General features: G+C 43.4%; 3 protein-coding genes across 4 annotated transcripts; 2 read left to right on the top strand and 1 right to left on the bottom strand.

Moving 5' to 3' along the window:
- Nucleotides 1-352: 352 nt before the first annotated feature.
- LOC135412899 (probable E3 ubiquitin-protein ligase HERC3) lies at nt 353-20,997 on the bottom strand. 2 transcript variants are annotated; one of them, XM_064651886.1, is made up of 23 exons: nt 20,346-20,997; nt 19,297-19,426; nt 18,547-18,623; nt 17,750-17,971; nt 16,899-16,990; nt 16,194-16,324; nt 15,231-15,379; nt 14,839-14,915; nt 14,435-14,532; nt 13,250-13,309; nt 12,591-12,693; nt 12,255-12,438; nt 11,763-11,944; nt 10,545-10,640; nt 9,238-9,363; nt 9,045-9,164; nt 5,163-5,303; nt 4,905-5,077; nt 4,034-4,100; nt 3,758-3,837; nt 2,634-2,817; nt 2,154-2,253; nt 353-1,556 (listed from the first exon to the last, which is right to left on the bottom strand). In XM_064651886.1, exons 1-23 carry the CDS (start codon nt 20,398-20,400, stop codon nt 1,342-1,344), a joined length of 2,862 nt encoding a protein of 953 aa, XP_064507956.1. In that variant the 5' UTR covers nt 20,401-20,997; the 3' UTR covers nt 353-1,341. The 2 variants fall into 2 exon arrangements, with proteins under 2 accessions (XP_064507956.1, XP_064507957.1); XM_064651887.1 differs by having other exon boundaries at nt 12,255-12,339.
- On the top strand, nt 5,965-7,107 carry PYURF (PIGY upstream open reading frame). The gene is made up of 2 exons (XM_064651893.1): nt 5,965-6,173; nt 6,346-7,107. The coding sequence occupies exons 1-2, from the start codon at nt 5,983-5,985 to the stop codon at nt 6,485-6,487; spliced, it is 333 nt and encodes a 110-aa protein (XP_064507963.1). The 5' UTR covers nt 5,965-5,982; the 3' UTR covers nt 6,488-7,107.
- PIGY (phosphatidylinositol glycan anchor biosynthesis class Y) lies at nt 6,398-7,210 on the top strand. Its single transcript, XM_064651894.1, has one exon. It carries the CDS (start codon nt 6,515-6,517, stop codon nt 6,743-6,745), a length of 231 nt encoding a protein of 76 aa, XP_064507964.1. The 5' UTR covers nt 6,398-6,514; the 3' UTR covers nt 6,746-7,210.
- Nucleotides 20,998-21,933: the final 936 nt, after the last annotated feature.

The raw sequence follows: 21,933 nt of genomic DNA, 5'->3' as shown, positions 1-21,933 counted from the left end.
ACTGTCAGTTTTTGTCACAAAACAAAAAGGTTTGTGTCATTTACTGACATTTTATCCTGGTCCAAAAGGGGGTGTGTGCGTGTGATACCCAACACAAGGTCAAGACAGAACAGAAAATAAAAACTGCTGTTGACTTCTCGCTTTCAATTTTTACATTCATCTAAAGCACATTCTGCATGAAACAGGAAAGACTTACTTGTTCAGCATATACAATACATCTCTTTGAAATACACTGACATCAGCCTTCGAATCCTCTTATGAATGGCTTCCCCAGACCAAGGGGGACAGAAAACACAGATATGCTGCCATGCATAGGCAGATGCATAATGAAGGAAGAACACAACCACGGGGGTGAAAAATTAATCAATTGTCATTTAATTCAACACAGTAAAAGTCTTCTTTACCTATGTGCCCTGATACATTTAACAGACCAAAGTGAAGACTGCTGAAAAATCATGATTGTTGTTTGTCTCTCCACAAAGCAAAATAAACAGAAAACATACATCCTGCCTGACACCGTCAATATTCTGCCAGTGCTCTGCACTGTTTTGACAATGAGATTCCAGAAGCCCTGCAAGCCTCATGTCCACAGGGCTCTGTAGACAGAGCTGTTCTGCAAGCCTAAAATTTTATGATTTAATTGCAAAACATCTCCTTGGAAGATATAAAGAAATGTGACAAATATCACAGTTAACACACTAAATAATAAAAAGTCCATTCATGCTTCACAAATACAGCTTTCGGAAAAGTCTAGGAATGATCAAATCCTTGTCCTAAGCATTTCTCTCAGATAAGTCAAAGGCCATATCCAGGTGAGCACAGACTTCTCCTTCAATTCACAGTTTGCAGGAACATGTCTCCTTACTGTTAGTTGCTCCCCAAGAGAATTCTTAACTAACATAGTTGAAAACCTTACCCTAGCTTGTCCCTGCAAGGATGACTGCTCAGCGTATCCTGTCTGTATGCTTGGTAATGTACAAATTATTGTACATTGCTGCTGTGAGCTCACTGTGAGCTTGACTGAACAAGACCAGCACAGTGCAGACCCTGTCTGCACAAATATATAAATAGAGTTGCTTATCAGCTTGCTTCTTAGAAGTGTTTCAAATAGGATTCTTCTTTCCTAACTTTACAATCTAACCATGAGGTATCTGGTCCAATATCATTTTTATAATCAATATAAAATCTCAGCAAATAACACACACACACAAATGTTTATAAAGCACAGTAAAAATAAGGTAGGGCAGAAACCAGTAGATTTGAGTTATAAAGAGAAAAATATAACAAGTGAAACAAAGATTTTTTTGCTTATTTTTGTTTTGAAGTGCTTCTGACAAAGAGTTAGGCACAGCCAAAACCTTCATTATGCTCTATGGCATAAAGCAACTTTTCCTTGAGTATGCTTTTACTACTGTATCTGGGGAGATAAAAAATGAGGGAGCAGGTACTGGCAGAGGGATAGAGCTCATCTGGATTTTTTGCTTGAGGATCTACAATACAAAATCTAAACCATTGCAGTTGATAGACAGGGATTCGATCAGATCCTGACAAGAACCCTGAAGGAACGAGAAAAAAAAAAAGCAAGAAAAAGTAAGCAAATTAAAAAATAAACCAAGATAATGTTAATTGAAAATCATGAAAATAATTAATGTTAATAAAAATCATGAAGGAAAATCAGTGTAAACATATGGCTATTTTCATAAGCTAATTATTTTGCTTTGTTGAATTACCTGAATATAATAAAGTCTCTTACTGACTAATATGAATTATAAGCCCTCTTTTACTTTATAATTTAGACTTTGTGGATGAGGAAGGCCAGGCTAGGTCTGACCTTCTACATTTAAAAACAATGAGCTAGCTTTGGTGATCCTTTGAGAAGGGTAAACTGCTTACATCAATATAGTCTGCTCACACAAACTGAGGCCTCTGACCAACAAGACAGCCACAAAAACAAGGGATAAAGTAATTGCAATGTTCAAGGTGGTCAGGTGCACTCAGGCAAGCCTTCGTGGTTTTCACTAGAAGATGTGGTAGCAGAAAATGTGTTGAAAAGCTGTTTGAGACTATAGTATTTTTTATGTGCAACCATCTAAAATGTGTGTTGTGGGGCAGAAAAATGGACTATGAAAAGTTTAAAATTACTGATACATTACCAAGGAACATTTTCTTTTTTTCTTCTGGGAGTTTGTGAAACACATTCCAAAAATCTTTGATGGTTTTATCTGACTTGTTATACTGACTGTATACCACATTCTGTCAAAGACATAAAAATAAAACAGGCCAGTTAATCCTCAATATTTCCATTTATATTTAAAGCAACAACATTTTATCTGATAAATTTTATAATCCTGTTCATAGATACTCAAATCCTCTTAAACTCTGGAATCTCCTTATTCATTTGTTTTTTCAAAGATTCTTATGACAATCCTTGAGTTATGGCTTGATATTTAGTCTCCTTTATTCTTGTACCTGATGTAGATTAGAAACAGAACTATGACACAAGTAAAAAAAAGAGAAAGTCCCTTGAGCTTCTGTCCATCTGTTCATGACCTATACAATCAATGAAAGAACAGGTCAGAAGTAGTTTATGCTTCACAGATACAGCAGAAGGACACTATGCTAGTATACAATACCTTTTCCAAGAGACACCAGTCAACTGTTGGGTGTCCCTGGAGAACAACCTGGAGCTCTACAGGGAGAAACATCTTCCAATTTCTAGCTGGGCAGCCTCTTAAAAATCCTTGCATAAAGTCCTGAAATGGCTTTTGCACTGATTCATTGAACACATAATTCACGTACAAGTCAACATATTCTTTCCTGGAAAAAATATCAAATGAGCAATGCAATAGGTACTTTTGTAAAAGGAGAATTATAGAGAACTTTATACCTTATTCCTTTATTCTGCACAACCTGCTGAACTGTAAAGATTCAGTCTTTACTGAGATCAGTCGCCACTGGCAATTATTTTCTCACTGAATAAACTGCGAGGATGTTCACAAATAAAAGAGAATGCTGGCCAACATGGATTCATTTTGGTAATACTCCTTTATTTCAAGTGAACACTCTAATAATTTCCCTGAAATCAAAATAACTATTTGCACAGCTGCTTATCAGTAGTTTCACTCTTCTCTCTACTTGTGATGGGGATTTGTGTAGTGACATTATACTTGCACAATCAACTCAATGTAAATGCTATACTTCAAGCTTCCTAAACAGTCCTTTCTTGAATCCCTAAGGGTCCTCAGATCATCTGCATAACTCAGGACACAGAACTTCTCTCTGTCCTCTGTGCCGAGGTTAATATTGACACAAAGCCTTATTGACAGATTGCTCCTCCTCCTTTATATACAAGATATATTCCGTAGACGTAACTATGCAGAAAACATTTTGCTCTAAAAAAACCCCTTATGGAGGTGTACCTATAACTGGATTTGTCAGACAAATCATCTGTATTTCACTGAAAATACCGTTCAAGGGTATTTTATACATTTGTTAGGAATTTTTCTGATAACTCCAGGTACCTGTATATGCAGATGCCAGGATGTCCAAGGATCCCCTTCTCATCTGCTGCTTGCACAAACTGCCAAAGTCTGGCACATGTGCAGCAAATACAGCAGGAACCAAAAGTGTAGAAAGACCAAGACCAATGGTCGGTATAATACTGAAGTTGGTATTTTGTAAGGGGATTGGTATAGACATGTTATCTCATACACTTGTAACAAGACAACAAGGTAAGAAATGTAAAAATAAAACTGACCTGTTATCCTTAGTGACAGGAATGTTGGCACCATTTTTTTTAAGTTCAACAACATCCATAGAATCTCCTTCTTCCATTATCTACACAAATAAATTAAAACATTGGCTGCTGTTTCTCCATATGACAGATATATACGTGCTACATCTATCATTCTTCCTGCAGGGCCTGACATAGCACTTTTACTAGTTTGAGTTTACAGACAAATTGTGTCATTTGCACTGGGACAGTCTTGCCCGAGTACATACATGGGATGTCTGAATGGCACAGTAGTCTTACCGTGAAGTCTATGTCCATGCTCTCAAGGTTATGATCACATTCTTCATTCAAAATTCCCCAAAGAATCCTGTCAAAAAACAAAGAGGAAGAAAGAGAAAAGAAACATGATCACTCAATGCACTTTCAAATTCTGCTGAAAACCATCCTTTGATAAGCAGTATTTAAGTGCATATACATATAGAACACATACACAACACCTACACTCACAGAGAACCATCATATGTGGCCCTGACTTATGTCATGCTGCTGCCATGAGCGAGGGCAAATGCCTCCAGTAAAAAAAGGATTCCAGGCAAGTCCATCCCCACGCCTTGTGGCGATAACTTTACACAAAGTTCAGTGAGAAGTAGGCTTGGACCATAGCCTCACTTCCAGACATCATCTATAAAATATGGACCAGCGGGCTGATCTGGGAGAATTGTTTTGGGGCAAAGCACCTCTCCAAGTATTGCAGGCAATCTGATGTTTCAGTTCACTTAGGACTCTTTAGCACCTCAACACAGTCACTGGCTCATGGATATAGTTCTCATCTTCTTGGCTATTCATAGCACTTGTGTGGAAAGCTGAGCTTCATGGGCCTAAAAGATTTATGTTGGTGACAGCAGCACCTCTCCCTGCTATGTCTGGCTGAAATCTCCTTTCCCAGTGCATGGAGATCCTGTTCTCAGAATTGGCACAACTGCAGTGTATGCCAATACTGTGCCTGTGTAAATTAACACAATGGGAATGGATAATTAGTAAATCAGAGAAAAAAAACAGCATTAGTAATTGGGTGCTTAGTTCTTCCAAGTCCAAACTACAGCTCATCGGCCTCAGGGATCTCCCTGCACATGGAGACCCAGCAGAAGCTTGGGCCATGCCTGGCTCGTACCGGCCCACAGTTGGGAGCAGCTCCTCGAGGTCCTCCAGGGTGGGGGCCAGGTCCAGCAGCTTTTTGTAGAGAGCCCTGGGGAAGGGGAAGGGCACCATGCGCTGGTTAAACAGGGCCATTCCACATAGTGTCCCGATCTGGAAGAAGGTGTTCTTATCCTCACAGCCCGAGGCCTGGTTAGGAACAAGCACACCAGAAAACTGTGACCGCCTTTTCCCATGGGTGGCCTCCCCACCCGCTGCCGCGGGGCTGCCTCACCTTGCTGGGGAACCACATGAGTCCGGAGGTGTAGTGGCGGAAGGCACTGGTGCCTGGCTGGCAGAGGGTCCTGGCAGCAATGCTGAAGAGCTCCTGGGACAGCCCACCCTCGTCCACGCCCTTCTCGCCCACAAACACCACCTGCAATGCCCAAGACACCCACAGACATAGACACCCATGTTGCCCACAAAATAAGACTGGTTACCCAACAAGCCAATAATTACAGACCTGAGAGAGACACTGATTATTTCTTTCAGAGCCGTGCAAACCTGGGTGCTGGGTGGTATTCCACAAATCAAGCACACCCCAGCTGCCTTTTCAGGCCATTATTTATACACAGAAACTCAGAGTTAGTGATTGTCCAAGTACAGCCCTTCTATTATGACTGGTTGGTAATTCCCATACAAGTTACATAACCCCAGCTAACTTCTATGTGTGCTCAGGGGAAGGGACTTCACCTGGGCAGGGGGCTTTTTGACCTCGAGGTGTGATTTTTAGTATTATAACGAACATAGTTCAACTGTAGGATACATGGACCTTGAGTATTTTGCCAAGTTATCCATGTATACATAGACATACATCAACATCTTGATTTACTGCATCCTTAAAGCTTGCGAGTTCCCGGATGTCCTTGACTAGGGAATGCAGGCTGCTGCCTGCTCCACTGATCAGGTCTCCTTTCTTGCTGTTTAGGCTTGAATGTACGGAAAGACCTTACATCGAGGAACAGCCCGCCTTAAGACAGCCTTGGCACACTCCCCGTTCTGCGGCACCCACAGGCTCCCGGCACGGCGCGGGGGCGGGGCCGGAAGCGGCGGCCATGCTGCGGGGCGGCGGGCGCGCTGTGGCGGGGCTGCTGCGGAGGGTGGCGGCAGGCAGCCGGGAACAGCACCGGGATCGGGATCCGGGATCCAGGATCCAGGAGCAGGGCTCGGGCTCAGCCCGGCCGCAGCCGCCGGAGCCGTCGCTGCTGCGCTTCCTGGTGTGCCCGCTGTCCAAGAAGCCGCTGAGGTGAGGGCGGGCCGGGGGAGCTGCGCTCGCTGCCCGCCCTGGGCCCGCTGCAGCCCCGCGTAGAGCGGGAGGGGCTCTCTAAGGGCGAACCCAGGTTTTTCACCCCTCCTTCTGTTTTGTTGGTGGCTTTGTTTTATCTCCCCCTTCCCCCCCATCCGCCTTGCCCGTCCAGGTACGAAGAAGCTACCAACGAGCTCATCAACGAGGAGCTGGGCATCGCGTACCCCATCATCGACGGCATCCCCAACATGGTTCCGGAGGCTGCCAGGATGACGCACAGGAAGCCTCCGGCCGAGGACTCGGAGCAGCCCTGAGGACCCGCCAGGCACAGCGGTAGCCTGATGGCCGGGGGAGGGATGCTGCCCTCCCTGCCCACTCTGACTGTGCTCGTTCCCCTCCTGTCCTTGGCAGGCTTGTTTTACTCAGCCAGCGTGGACGAAGCCTTCCCACAGGGCTGCACCAGCACGAACAGCCTGTGTTTCTACAGTCTCCTCCTTCCTGTTACAATACCGGTTTATGTGTTCTTTCACCTTTGGACCTGGATGGGGATTAAGCTTTTTAGGCACAACTAGTGAGATGCGTTTGCTAACCTCTGGGCTTCTCTAAATCAACGCAGCTGGTTTAATCTCATCGGGTATTGCAGTTCGTTGGAGAGTTCCCTTTGGCACTATGGACTGTCATAATTTTCCTAGTAGTATCTGAAACTGTACGAAGCAGCAGCCCATTGTTACCTACTGCTAAGGCAGATTTAGAGTAGGAGTCATAAGAAGCACTAATTCCCTCTGTTGTATCCCTCCAAGAGTGTTGTTGTGCATTTGTAGTGGCACTGATGAAAACCACCTAGGTGGAAGTTGTTTTCATGAGGGAGAACTGTACCCTGACTGAGAAAACTGATCTTAAATAATACACTAAAATAAAATATGCAGTCTTTGAGGACTTTGGTTTTGTTTTAACCTGATGTATGTACTGAAATATATTTGACTCACTGTCAGAAGAACATAAACTAAAATAAATTAGGCTGGTGTTTCGTAACAAAATTTGGGACTTGACATAAATGAAGAAATTTCTTGGATGATACCCATGTCTGTATGTGCAGTGGCTGCTGCTTTTTTCTTTCTTTTTTTTTTTTTAAGAAAAAGGTGGGTAAATGACAGCTCTGCATAACAGATGTACCTGTGCATTTGGGGGTTTTGTTAGAGTGGCCTCCAACATATTCCAGTGTCTGCTTAGGAGATGTGTGTCCCAGTATTATGTGTTAAATATATCTGAGTACACAAGTTTGATAGCCAGGTTGGGTCATTTTCATTAAAGAGGCATCTCCTGACAGGTTAGTGGAAAAATAACTCCCAACTGAGCCCAGAATTTGTTAGCCCAGTCAACAGCTACAAAAATGCTTTTTAAGTACATAGAATATCCTTTCCCTTCGCACCATCTCCTGCTCAGTAGAGAGGGAACAGGAGATACTTCTGCTAAATACTTCAACCTTCCCTATTTTCATTTACAGCAACACTAGAGAATGGGGTGACAGACCACTATGAGGGTGTCACATGCCAAGTTCTCAGTACTGTCTGAAAAAATTCCTAGCTGGACACAGCTATGAAGGGGACAGGTCAATGCTATGATAATCTGTTATAAAGGTTTCTTTTTTATGTTTTGCTATTGAGTGGTTTATATCTGCAACACAAACACATTAATGTCCTCTACCTGCTGAAAAATGCAGAAACGCAGCAGCAAGTTGTAGATACTGCAGACCATAGTTTCTCTGGGCGGGTGACTAACAGTGCAGTCAAAATTATCAGGCTGCTGCAAATAATGCTGCCATGTGCAGTGTGAAAGACAATGCTTGCAGTAGGTGCATTTGAAGGCTGACTTCACTAAGGGCAGCTGTTTGTCAGAGCTTGTACAGTCAGTGGAGACTTGAGATCTAGAGGACAGTACAGAGCTCAAGCCTCACTACCTCTGTGAATAAATGCCTCTCTCAGCTGGTGAAGTGAGGAAGCAGGAAGGAAAGGTAGCTCTAGGGGGCATTGAGAATCTTCTCCTAAGTGTATGGGAAGGAAAAGCTTTGACAGTTCTTGTTGGCAAGAAGGCTCACTTGGAAAGCACCAGAACTGGGCAATAGGGCACCGGGGTCGATAGCTCCTGTGACACAGGCGTGGTGCCAGACTTTGTGTTAGTGACTGATAGGACACATGGTCCCTGAGCTGAGCTCCACTCTGGGCAGGTGCCCTCTTCCCACGTCACCCAGCGTTTTGCAACGCAGGGCTAGCATTGCAATTCCTGCAGGAAATACAACTGCCAGAACCTCTGGGTTTGTGTGGAAGCCACAGATTAAAGGCACATGGAGACAGCAGCACTATAATCAGATTGCGACCTCTCTCGCCGGCACTATCCTTCCTTTCCCTTCAGACAGCATCTCATGAGAGAAATGGCTTTTTTTGGCTTTTTGTGTTGCTTGCTGGCCGCTAAGGCTGGTTCCCCAGCCACTGGGGTTTTCATGTGCAGCAAACTAGCATGGGATCTAAAAGTCAGTCTAGCAGTAATAGTACTGGACTTTGACAAGTCTAGTTTCCTGAGCAATCCTATTACATTACCCCAAAGCAACCTCACAGGAAATAGCACTGCCACTTGCATTTAACTTACGCCAACAAAGCTTGATGGCTACCTGGAATAACAATGTAAGATACTGCCATCCAGATTTACTCTACACCACTTACAGAACATATTGTATAATAATCTGAAGAATAGTTCATTTGTTGTATGCTCAGAGAATACTGAAACCCTTCTACCAATACTTCAGTCACACTGAAAATCAAGGAACACTGCAGCGAGATATTTAGAGCTAACAAATAATACAATTTGGTATCTTACCTTTAAGATCTTCCTGAATTCCTGGGTTGAGGCACATTCTAAATTGTTCCATATGTCTTGCAGAAAGCACTCTCTTCTGACGTGAAATTCCCATTGTTTTCTCGTGCATGTAAGGATTGTCTGAGGATTGAAGTAACAGTTGTTGGTAGTGTGTTTATCTCTTCTAATTTGTAACAAAATTGGCCACACCTACTTCAGTAGAGGTCCCGGGCAGAGTGCTGCCTTCTGTGCACAGAACCTGGCATTCTGTTATAAGAACGGCGATCCTGTCTTGCATGTCAAAGATGCATGGGTACTTGCTCAGGTTCCATAGGGCTATCTGAAATGGCAAGTAAAAAAGGAAAAGACATGTTGATTTTCCCCTGAGAAACCAGTTCCAGGGTACGTGTGGAGACTGAACTGCTGGCCTGTACCCTGGCAAACTCCCATATCTCCGAGACGTGCCCTGGTTGTGTGCACGAGCACTACACTGGGAGAAGTACACTTCCTAAAAACAGCTTCTACACACTTCTGTGAGAAACACTGACAGAGAGGCATCTAACCAGTTTGTGCAGACAGACACCAAGAATAAAACAGAGAGAAAGTGATTTTAACAGCTGAATTCAGCTAAACCAAGACACATAGTAAAAATGTCCTGGATACCCAGGTTATGGTACATTGTTTTTAAAAACTGCTGACTTTATTATCTGTACTACCGAAAGTAGATACTGGTATAAATATAATTTAATTCAAAGTGTTACACCTCCAGTGTGATAAGGCAGCAACTTCAGGTCATTTCCTATTTGGCTTTTGATTCTATGCTGTTTCCCAAACCTTCTCCTCCACTCTGGTTAATTGGTACAAAATTGGTACATTAGCAAACAAAAGCTTATGAAGGAAAGAGGCAGTTGCCCTATGAATTCCAGGCAAGTTGCCAGAAAGCTACAGGTTTTTTGCCTAAGGAAGGCCCTACTATCCACGTTTGCATTTCATCCTGCTTCCTGTGACACTGACTGCATTTGGTAGCTAATTTGCACTCCATGTTGTCAAGAAGTAAACCATTTGACAGATTATTTTTATTATCATGGCTTGGTTTTAAGATGTAAGTAAATTGAAATATGGTTTCTAAACAAAAGCTTAAAGACACCACACAATATTTCTATTAATAAAACATAATAAAATCTAGAGTAACAAGAAGTATAGCAACCATCCCTCATGGTGCTTTTTCACAGTGATTACTAGTTCCAAGCCAACAGAGTGTCTTAGGACACTGGAGGACAGCTCCAACTCTCAGAACCAGGGGTCATCTCAGGAAAGGCACTATTGTAGCTGCTAAAATACTGGATGGTAAAGGGCTTGCTAGAGAAAATGCATTGTCTTTGAGATGTAATGGGTTAGAGTCTAGAGTTGCCTTTCATATCTATATCTATATAATTATATCTAGAGAGAGATATAGCGACTATTTAAATAAAAGAGAAAAGAAAAGAGTGTTTTGCACTGCTGGTAAAATTTTATACTTACTGCTCTATTAAAGAACTGACAGAAGTTGATAATGTCTTTCACAAAAGGTACATAGAAGTTGCTTTCTTCTACTCTGAAGCCAGTTCTGGAGTTCACCTGCATTGATACACACAACATGTCAGCAGCAGATCCAGTGAGCTGTACATCTGTGTGGCAGGACAGGACTGACAGGACTTTCTGCAGAAAGAGCTCTGAGACCCTGAACAGAAGTGAAAGGATAGAATTGCTACGAGTAGCACAGCGCCCCACAGTGAGAAGTCTCGAAAAGCCATGTATAAACTAGCAGGAAAGCAATTTTCATTTATAAAGATTCCTTAACAGGACTCAATCAGGAAAGGTATGTTTCCCTTTGAGTATCTTTCATGCTGCAGGACACTCTGTAGTTCCCTATTCATTTTCATACTTGTTGACTAGCAAAGATATTTGCGGACGGGCAGTGAACATGTAAAGCTTCAAATGATGTAATCACAGAGGAGTAGGCCTGCTGCATTTTTGAGTTTGTTTATCTGGATAAATACAGATTCAACAGTCTAAACTTCGAGGACCAAATGTGCAGTCTCAGCCAAAAGGATACTCAGTTCTGAACAAAATTTAACAACTCTTCTCTGATTCATACTGTGTGCTTGAGCTCTTGACTTCCCTAAACTTTGAACATCTCCGCAGGAGAAAGGATGGTTGTCAAGAATACAGTTACCACTCCCTTTGTTCCCCATGTTTGTTTTCAGCTAAAGAGGCTCTAATACTGTTGTTCCAGAGAATTTCTCAGGTAACAGGCTCTTAAAGCATCATGCAGCATTATTGTGACAGCCACAATATGTCAAGCAGGTAGGTTGTCTTTTAAATTCGGTTATTGGAGTGACGGATCTCACCAGCAGAAAGGCAAATGGGCATGCTATGTAGGGGACACCCTATCCATAGCTCTGTAGGCATCAATGCATGCACTCTTCACACCACTGAAGCCTCCCCCTGCCAGGGCTGTAACACGCTTTGCTTTAGCTCTTCATTTCTACAGAGGGTAAGTTAGGCACAACTCAAGCAGGATTCCTTGAAAGCTATGCTGGTGTAGAGCCAAAGAGATTCCTGAAGCAGTGTCAAATGACAAGGCCCCATGTTCCCTTGTAAGAAGGGAACCCAGAGAATTCAACAAGTGAAAAGGATTAAAATACGCGAAGCCATATTGATACATCCTGTCTAGTGAGGATCCAAGTACTTTCTTACCTGGTAAAGCATCTGCAGTATTTGCAGAGGCACTGTTTCATCTGGGTACAGGTTGAAGGGGTCTCTTGGCCCACAGTTGTGTAATTCTATGATAAATTGAGACATGTTATCCTGGGAAACCCTCTGATACAGACTGACCAGCTCCTTGAAAGAGGATGTTTCCAGATTTGACCACAGGCACTCTGTAAAGAGAACAGCTAGTGAGGTGACATGTAACATGTAAATCACTGCAATTTGTGGATGAAGCTGCATTTTATCTTTTTATCAAATAAACTTGACAAAAAAATTGCTTAATTTTGGACTACCAAAATTAGTAAACCTCAGAATTTTTTCATTCTTGTGTCTTGCTGCATAGTCCCCATGTTTCTGCATCTATCAGCAGCAATTATTTCAAGTTCTGCAACACGCTACATCAGCGATGCTAACTCTTGTTCTGCAGCAGAAAATGACCAAGCATTTAAATCATTCAGTTCTATTATCATAAAACCCTACCAAGAGTTTGCAGGTCCTCTGGCTGGAGCTTCATGATGGCTTGTGCTAGAAGCCTCAGTGAATGGTAACAGCTTTTATCCTTCCCCTGCAGAATGAAAGGCAAGATCAAGTAGACTCTGAAATTTTCAGGTGAGATGGGAGAGGAAGACAGTGATGGCAGTAAATTATCAACCTCCTTTTGCACCTTCAGAGGCAAAAAAAAAAAAAAAGACAAGGGTTAAAATGCAATTTTGTTTTGCCAAAGTAATTAGGTTGGCATGAAATTCCTAAGTTTTATGCACAAATCCAGAGCTCCTCAATATCTGTGTAGTGAGAATCCTTATATCAAATCCTTACCTCCTGGAAGAGCTTTGGCATCTCGCTGATCTTCTTATAAAAATGTTTCACTTTGGACATGTCTACACCTGAGAATTCTTTGGAGGTTTTGAAATGTTTGTCTCTATCACAAAGGAAAAAAAGAGAACACCAAATTATGTAAGAAGCTGGTTTTTGTTAGCGACTGAATGGTGAAGCATTTTAACATGAGAAAATACTTGGAAAGTTCAGCCCTAGCTCCAATGGGTATAATTTCATGTGTTCTAAGAAGATAGACAACACAGGTCACTGTTTTGCGACCTGATTAATATCCTGTCTTTCCTGTCTCGTGTGGCTGTGAACTATTAATGGTAGACTTCCTGTATTTCACCTTAAAATCACTTCCACTTCAGTGCTGGGAGGAGGTATTATGGATCCTTTGAAAGCTGTAATATTGCCTAAAGGGATTATTCTGTCAAATATCACAACAGGATAATCCTCTAGAATGTGAGCTTCTCTAGCAAATTCAATAGGACTGGGGGGTGTAAAAAAATTTTATCTTGGCTTTGAAAAATACAGACTCGCTTCTTGCAAATTCAGATAAGACTAATCTTTTCTACACATGTGGTCTAAAATAACACTTTCTGGTCAGTTTACATGCAGCCAATATATTCTGTTATGTCTAAGTCAGGGCACGCTACCTTTTCTGCAGGAAGCTTCCGTTGATGCAAGCCTCAGATGAGAAGATCAGTCTGATATTCCTGATAGTAAAAGACAAACCAAAGTCAATCCTTTCAACTTCAGGTTTTTAATTCTGAGAGACCAGAAAACATGTGTACAAGTGTCTCTGCACCTGACTGTACAAATGTCTTATTACCACTTTGTTGCTCTCCTAGGCCTTGTAAGGGAACCTGCTCAAGTGCCTCATGCCAGCTAATTGCATGCAGGTGGATGTTATCATGGAGATATCTTCTCCTGACAGGTCTGAACATTATCTGTTATATATAAAGGCACTGGAGGGAGGAGGATCCCCTCCATTGACAGGATCTTTGTAGAATGTGGAGGGAAAATCCATCAGGCTATCAATTTACCGACGCACAAAAGCTGGGTTCCCAGCATCTGAAGGATGTTAGATTTACTCACTACCTGTATTCTTGGTTATCTTCTTATTGAAGCAGCTCTTTTATCAAGCAATTTGCTGTCAAGCCCTTCCTATTGAGATCTGGAAAGAACCCTCCCTTTCTCACCCTCTCAACAACCACTTTCCATATGATCCAAACTGTTCTAAAAGTGGTCAGGGAAACATTTAGTTCCAGATTAGCCAGGATTTTGAAATGCTCAAAGTCAGCAGCTGGAGTCAGACTTTCCCAAAGAAAATAACCTCCCATGTAAGACCTGAAAAAAGACTAACACAATCATAATTCTCAAACATAGGTGTAAGGCATCCCACAGTAGTATATACTAACTGCTTTTGAAAATGGATAATTAAAGAAAGGATCACTGATTTTTAAATGATGACACAGACAAAACAATCCAGTTTGGGTACTCTGGATTGTGATTTTTGCACAAGGCCTTGGTCTACAGACAGAATCTTTCACTGATTTAATTTGTTGGCTCTTCATCAACTTGACCATTCTGTGCAAGAAGAGGAGAGGCTTCTGAAGCCAGGCAGTACATCTCCTCTGTTCCTGCAAAAAGGTTATTGAAAAGATGTTGCTTTTTCCTGTGCAAAACCTAGGTGAGAATTGCTGGTACAAGATTGTGTCTTGGCTAAATTCTTGAACAACAGTTCCTATAATAGTCTCCAAAAAATAATGACTTTTAGAAAAAAATCATGTATCAGGGAAAAAAACCCAACCAAACCCAAAAACAGGTTTCTGACTTACTTTTTTATCCTCTCGAACTGGACTTTCGAACTGGAATTAGAAATCCAGTCATCCACTTTTTTATTCTCCAGAGTGGCAATTCCATTCAAACAGGAATTCTGTGTGAAATTCATGAAAACATCAACAAGATAAAAGGTCTAGAAGATGGAATTCTTATTTTTTTTAAGCCAATCTTTACAAGAAGAGTTCAGCCTAAGCATGAACAAATTAATGGTCATCGAGCATCATCCAGATGCATTAGCCACAGAACATACATAATTGCCATACAAAGTAGTTTTGAGGTAAGCATAGAAAAAACTGCAATAGACATATATGAAATTGGAATGCTAAAAGCACAATGGAAAATCCAAATGTTTCCAGCAGTATTGTGAACAGTGGGAAGCTGTGATCAAATGTGCACATACCTGGTTCTCCTTGCAGAGGACAAAACTTCGGTTTACTCCTGCCGTAATTTTAATCCCCTTTTGTGACGTGTTATTTTCTGTGAAAGAATAAAAATATTTTCATATGAACATTTGAAGAGAGTCATTACCTTCAGAGAGTTCAGTGCACAAAAGTGGAACATTAAAAAAACCCCTCAGATAGTAGTTATCTGTCTAAAAGTTGATCCTATGTGGCCATTACCTGTGATGATAAATCAAGCAGCGAATGGAATAATTTGTCATAGAATTTGTTGGGAAGGCCAAGTAAGCATGAGACATAATATTTGCCTCTCAGTTTAAACATGAAATCAAGAAAGCAAACACCTCCCTGGAAGAAACAAATATAGATAGATTACATCTGCAATGGTTATTACTTTGGCAGGAGTTTCCAGTATTCACTGGTGAACTGATGGGAAGTGGTATCAACTGATTAGGCTTCCTCTCATCTTCTGGCTGTCCTTCATCATCAGAACCAAAGAAATAGAATTTGTCCAAAGAAGGGACATAGACCAGAGTGTGCTGTCTGTTCAGGAAAAAAAAAAACAACAAAGAATTCTCATAATAAGCAAAAATGACCGGGCAAGACAGAATAAAATTTACAGATACATTTTCAGAGTGGAGACCTAAAGCTTGTATTTAGAAGTCCTGACAGTCCAGATAAAGAATCCCTTTAACAAAAGTGTTGGAATTCTCCATTGCATTCAGCAGTAAAGAAATATACAGATTCAGATTTCCTATATTAGCCTCTAATGTTTGTGATTTACGTTGGTTCCCACAGACAAAAATAATGTTACACCTTGCTAGCTTTACACCCTTCCATTTTTAAAAGCACAACTGCTGTGCTGCTGAGCCTGATACCAAGCCCAGGTAAATTGACAGGAGACTTTTTCTGGCCCAGTTACAGAAAGGCAGAATGAAACTGCATAATTATCACAGCTCTTCAATTCTTACTAAGGAGCCACCAGTTTGTCTGGGAGGATGGGAATTCAGTGGCTTTCCCAATGCAGATGGGAATTCAGTGGCTTTCCCAATGCAGATGTTTGACAGTCTTTTGCCCTTTGGAACCCAGTATACCCTTTGTTTATTAGAAGAGCAAAAGACTAAGGGCTTCTGGTGGTTTTGCAGCCCTCTCCCTCTGCTCATCATGGGCTGAAGGTTCTGCTCTCTCTGGGGCTCTGGCAGGAGACTGGCTTACATTGACAAGTGGACAATATTCTGACAGTGCTGACCTACTGGAGTACAGGGATTTGAACACCTTGGTGACTCTTCCTCTACTATTCTTCAGTGATTTCCCTAAGATATTGCCCTTAGAAGACATGTTATTGGCACTTTCCCACCTGCCACAGGCAACCTGCGAAACCCTTGCTCCCCACAGCTCGGCCACCACACGAGGCATGAGTTCATTCCGGGTGGAGTTGTGACCAAGCTGGCCAGCCCCTCCTGCTCCAAAGGTGCACACCAATCCCTCCTTGAAATGAAGAAACAAACAACAGGATCACTGCATTATTAACGACATTCAAATGGTCACCACTGAGAGTGAGAGCCAGCAAGACACAATATGTTATATGGGACTTGATTCAAACATGGGTAGGGTTCACTTTGCAGCAAGCCTAATCATGCACTGTCATGTTCAAATCATTTAACTTCTGAGAAAAGCAATTTAACTCCTGAGGATAACTCCCCATCACTTAAGAATTTGATAAATAAACCCTAGTGTATAAATAAACCCTAGTGAATTAGCTACTGTTGTCATTTTCTCCAGTCCCCAATATGCTATAAAAAATACTTTTTAAAAGTACTGAGAGTTGAACTGTATACCTTTGCTCCAGGATTCCAGTTCATCATATCCCTGCAAAAGTTTGCAAGCAGGTGATGGTAATCTGAGAAAAGTCTAGTTTTCCCAATAGCTTAGTCAACATCCCTCGGGGATCACTTCAGACTCAGATGGAAGCAGGCATTACCACTCCAAGCTCTGACTTTTAGCTGTGTATCTTTTCTCACAGAGTGAGGTCTCAGATGCTGACTTTCCATTTCAGACTCACCTTGGAGAGAACTGCAGTGTGATCTGCCCCACATGAGATAAATATAGTCTTCCAGTGCTCTAAAGCTCCAACATATGATGGGCAGTCCCTGTCTGGAAAGAAGATAGCACTGCTGAAGTGTAAGAGTACTGTGGGGTCTCATACATAGAAAAATTTAGAAAACAGAGGGCTTAAGCACTTTTCAGTCCCTCTCTTACAGCAATTCATGTAATTACAACTTGGGTTTGGGTTGTTTTTCTACCCTCCACTATAACATACTCTTTCTCATAATGTTTTGTCTTTTTCATAGTATTTTATTTTTATTTACATTCAGTTTGAAACAAAATTCAATGTTTTGTTTCCTTGCCAAACAGTACTTTGCTTCAAAATATCTGATTCTCAAGGGTGTGGACTCATTCAGATTAGATTCTGCTGACTTCAGGTTCTATCTGGCTAGGGCAACTCTGTAGTCTTCTTGGTTTGAAGACAATGGGTGATTTTAATTCTTCTCTCACCTTGTGTTTATGAAGAATTAAAGAAGACAAAAAAATATAAAATAATTTCTTTTATGCAAGACTTCCCAGAGAGAGGATGGGAGTGGAAATAGATCTCTAAATCCCCAGAGGTTTTAAAAGCCCACACTATCCAGTTAGCCACATAAAATGATTGCAAGTTCTCTACGGAAATACAACCCTTAAATCCCTTGTTCCTGCATGCCTTCCCTGGTCAGGAAACAGAGAACTTATCCAGAAATATTTTCTTCAGAAGACTTTACTGTTTGCTGCTACACCAAAGGAGCTTCACAATACTGAGGAGCGACGTGGTGAGCTCACTCACCAGGAAAACATCTTCCTAGTGCTGTCCTTCCTTACCTTCTGTGTCTCCGAGTCCCAGCTGTCCAAAATCATTCTTTCCCCAGGAGTACACAGCTCCAGAGAGTGACACGGTGGTGCTGTGAGCTCCTCCAGCAGCAATTTGAGCAAGTGGGATGCCCTTTAGTCTTTCCACCAGCTGTGCTTGGGGAATAAACGTGGCTTGGCTCCCCAGTCCTAGCTGTCCATGGGCGTTCTGGCCCCAGGTGAAGAGTTCACCTCCTTCACACACAGAACAAAAAAAACCAGCTCAGTCTCAATGCTTCCTTGGAGTATTTGCACTTTGGAAGTAGTAGCAAAACTCTGCGCTCTTTTCAGGGAACTAGCTCCAAAGCAAGACCATTATATATAGATAGGCAAATTTCCATTTGCTTCTGACCTCTTTGGAGCAGTCCCACATTGTCCATGTGACTCAGCACAGTAAGAATAAAGGCCAGGTGTTTCCACCTCTAAAGTCATACTTGCAAGAAGTTCCCAACCAGAAAGGTGTTGCAGCTTAAGAACGGGCAGACCCGGTGACTGCAGAGTAGGGCAGCCACGTCTGCTCTCCACAACACACCTTTGTGGAGGGGTGTTGCTCAGGAACTGGAGAGAGACAGAGAGAGATGCAGGTCCCCTTGGTGCTAGGAGGAAAGGGCAGCACTGATAGCCAGTGCACTTTGTGTCCCCTACCCACCATTCATTACTCTATAATGGTGTCACCAACTACTGGAAGTAGTACAAACACTGCCTTCTCAGAGCAAGCCTGCCATAATGTGACTCCCGTTTGGAGGAAAAGAGTTCTTGAAAGAGGATACCTCTGGATAGCGCCATGGCATGCTGGCCTCCACACGCTATTTGAACAATATTTAGGCTTCCTAGTTCTTTCACCAGTCTATAAAAATAAGGAAAAAGAAAAGGTCAAAATAGATAGATGCTATGCCGTAAGACAAAGTAAAGGACAAAGATTCTCTGCTCACCAAGCCCTATCACTTTTAGCAGGAAATACGTGGAAGAATATAGGTCACCTCTAAGTTGATTCACCTTGCTCTTATGCTGACCTGCTGCAGCAGGGCTAACTGATTTGATTGTGGTTTACTCCTTGGGAAGCTGGAAAAGAATCAGGCTCAGGCCTGGGCAAGCTAACAGAAAATCACACAGCAAACTGCTGGGCCATTTGTACATGATGGTTACCCTCACAGCTTAATCAGAAGGTGGTAAGGTTCAGATATGCTTGTGTCTTTCACACGCAGTTTTCCCAAGCTATGTGTGGTTTGCAAGTTATCTGCATTATTCTGGTATGTACTACTGATCCTTACTAAGTTTGAGAGAAACCTGTCTCATGTGCATCCCATGCAGCTCAGACCTTGGTATCAACCTCAAAATCTGTGCACTTCTTGCTGGTTTAAAAAAGAAGATAAAGATTTGGTAATTAGGAATGTGTGTGTTCCGGTTCCCTCTCTACAACAGAAACATGACTCATTCTCTTGGATGTTACCTTTAGGAAAAGCAGGCTGCATTTTTCAGACCACTGCCATCCATACCTCCACCCCATGACAGCTGCTTACCTTGTTTTAGAGCAGTTTGCTGGAGCTTTAGCCCAGTGTTCAGAAACCTTCCCGTCATGGGAGAGAATGAGCCTATGTGTTGCATCGTGGTTTGAGCGCTGCACCTCATTCCTCTGCAACTGTGTGTGCTCTGCAGAACACAGACAGACAGACATGGCGGTCACGCTAAGGCAGCAGGCATCTTAACCACCTCGGCCCCCTCCCCAAGACCTCTCTGTGTTACTGTTTTCAGCAACAGCTTCTGCTTCTCAGGAAAAAGTCAAACAAGTGTGTATGACTTATTTTCTCAGGCTCCTTAAGGTTTCAGTGTCCTACCTACCCACTGCTTGGTTTCATGCTGGATGACTCTCCTGGCTACCACAAAAGACCTTTCCCCATCTCTCAGGCTGCTGTGCCACCAGCTCCCAACACAACCAGTGAAATCAGTCAGCACAAGCAGAGTCTGTTATTTTTGTACATCTATTGAGAGTATCTGGGGGGAAACAAAACACTTCCTGAGGCATCTGACCACCCCAGATTTGTCACCTCCTTGGGGATGGGATGCCTCAAGTCAAACGTTTCACATGACATTGGAGAAGCAACGACAAAAAATTCACACATTGCCTATTTAGAGCAGAAGGAAGTCCTTCCTTGTCTACAGCTGAGGGGCTGCGGATGCTTTCCTGACCCCGAGGCACCTGTTCTACTCAGTTACTTGCATGTAGCCCTGCAGCAGCATAAGTGTCTGAGACTCAGGATGTCCAAGCGTGAAAGGTGGTCACTGGCAAAGCCTGTCCTCATTTCCCTAACACCTCTGGAGACTCACTGCTCACCCTCCTCACACTTCCAACATGGAACTAGAGAGGAAAATTCCTGTCTATTCCCCGGTATGGTGTTCCTCCTTCCAGCCCCCCCGCTCTGAGTGCTGCGCACTGGGAAATGTTTAAGCCCCTTACGCAGAGGCTCCTTCTTCCCAAGGGGCCGCACAGCAGATTATTCCAACTTCAGCGCGATGACCCATCCCGGGGGGTCTCACCCCTCCCGCCCTCGCCGCTCCCGCCGGTCGGTACCTCCCGAGCCGCTCTGCCGGCCCCGCCGCTGCTCCCGCCGACGTCCCCCCGCCATCCCTCGGCCGCCGGCCGCCCGGCAGCTCGGGAACGCCCGGGACAGCGCCGGGAACGCCCCGGCGGGGAAATGGAAACCGAAACTCGGCAGGGGCTGCGGCAGCGGGAGGAGGAGCGGGAGGGATCCCCGGCACCGCAGAGTCCAGAGCGGGGAAGCTCTGACCCCTGCGCTGGAAAGGCGTGAGCTGCTGGGCTCCGGTGGGCTCCTGGCTCTCCTCAGCCTGCGGAGGCGGCTGCTGCCCGGGTGGGAGGAGAGGGGAAACCAGAAGGCGAGTGGGGTCTTCTATGTGGAAAAGGCACCCGTTTGACTTAATTATTCAGTTCGGAGAGCGACCCGCCCGTGTCCATCCTGTAAAGAGCCGACAGATCTACTTTGCTGCTCAACTGTATCCCGAGTAAGAGCCCGCGCAAATCCAGAGGAGTTGCTCGGCTGGGAGAAGTCTAACCGCAAGCGAAACGCTCGATTTGGAAATACACCAACATCTAAAAGCTGTCTGCTTCCATTCTCACACAGTCTCTCCTTTCGTCTGCTTAATCTCCCCCTGCCTTCAAAGACCCTGGAAACTTCTCCCCCACCAGGAAAGGCCATCCAGCCTGCCCCACCTCCCACACTGTCTCATTGGAGTGATGAATGCAGGACCATCTTGGTGATGAAATAAGGGATACCCATGTGAATGATGAAACGGATCCAAACACGTAAGAGCATTTTTGTTGTATTCCTAATAGCCGCCACTGATAAATTAAATTAAATCTGCTTAAGAAAAGTTTATGCTGCTGAATACTAAGCACAGATTTTGGTGGGGAACTCTACAAAAGTCGCAAGAAGCACAACACAAATCTACAGACTATTACTGGCCCTCACTGAAACACAGTGGAAAATTCATTATTGAGACAGTAGGAGCATCTAATGTGATGTATTTAAGTGGAGCAGCCTGTGGTGCACAAAAAGGTACACGGAGGTCCCTGGGGTGAAGAAAAAGGGATGTGGAAGAGCTGCAGAGGAGCCGTAGAAGCAAAGCAAGGTGAGCTTTGCTCACAGTAATTGACTTCTGCCCAGGCAGGAGCAACCCAGCCTTGTTTCTCCCAGCCTCTTCCGTACAGGCAGTATGCGCATTTTATCTCCTTCCACAGTACATACGAAGGTCTTGAGATACGAGAAATACCGAGCTTAGAGCGGTGATGCCAAAGCACGAACTCCGAAGGGACACTAGAGGTCCTTCTGCACCAAAGTCTGAACTAAGGCCTCCTCCCCGGGAAGAAAAACTGCTCCAAGCAGAGGCAAGGGCATTGCCTGCATGGAAAGGAAGAGGTTCGAGGGGAGGAGAGTAAAGGGAATGTGTCCACGTCCTTCCTCCTTTCGGAGGTACATTTTTCCTCCTACTGAGTGGAATGCTGACAACGCAATGTTAGAAAAGCTTGCTCTGGTAAACTACTGCAGATTAATTAAACACCCTGCCATTCTCTGCTCAAGAGTATCAGGGCTTGTGATACTCTAACCAACAGGAATCTGGGGGTCCATGAGGGAGATGCCTGG

Source organism: Pseudopipra pipra, chromosome 4, assembly GCF_036250125.1.
Source record: "Pseudopipra pipra isolate bDixPip1 chromosome 4, bDixPip1.hap1, whole genome shotgun sequence".
In the NCBI taxonomy this organism is placed as follows: Eukaryota; Metazoa; Chordata; class Aves; order Passeriformes; family Pipridae; genus Pseudopipra; species Pseudopipra pipra.
Note: the sequence above shows the minus strand (reverse complement) of the source record. Positions and strands in the feature narration are given on the sequence as shown.

Excerpts from the sequence above, each read along its gene's own strand:
- PYURF (XM_064651893.1), top strand. The coding sequence starts at position 5,983 with ATGCTGCGGGGCGGCGGGCGCGCTGTGGCGGGGCTGCTGCGGAGGGTG. Across the intron at positions 6,174-6,345 it reads CTGTCCAAGAAGCCGCTGAG|GTACGAAGAAGCTACCAACG; the intron begins GTGAGGGCGGGC and ends TTGCCCGTCCAG.
- LOC135412899 (XM_064651886.1), bottom strand. The coding sequence starts at position 20,400 with ATGGCGGGGGGACGTCGGCGGGAGCAGCGGCGGGGCCGGCAGAGCGGC. Across the intron at positions 5,078-5,162 it reads TCATGTGGTTCCCCAGCAAG|GCCTCGGGCTGTGAGGATAA; the intron begins GTGAGGCAGCCC and ends GTTCCTAACCAG. Across the intron at positions 2,818-3,757 it reads CCTGTCACTAAGGATAACAG|GAAAGAATATGTTGACTTGT; the intron begins GTCAGTTTTATT and ends TATTTTTTCCAG.
- PIGY (XM_064651894.1), top strand. The coding sequence starts at position 6,515 with ATGGCCGGGGGAGGGATGCTGCCCTCCCTGCCCACTCTGACTGTGCTC.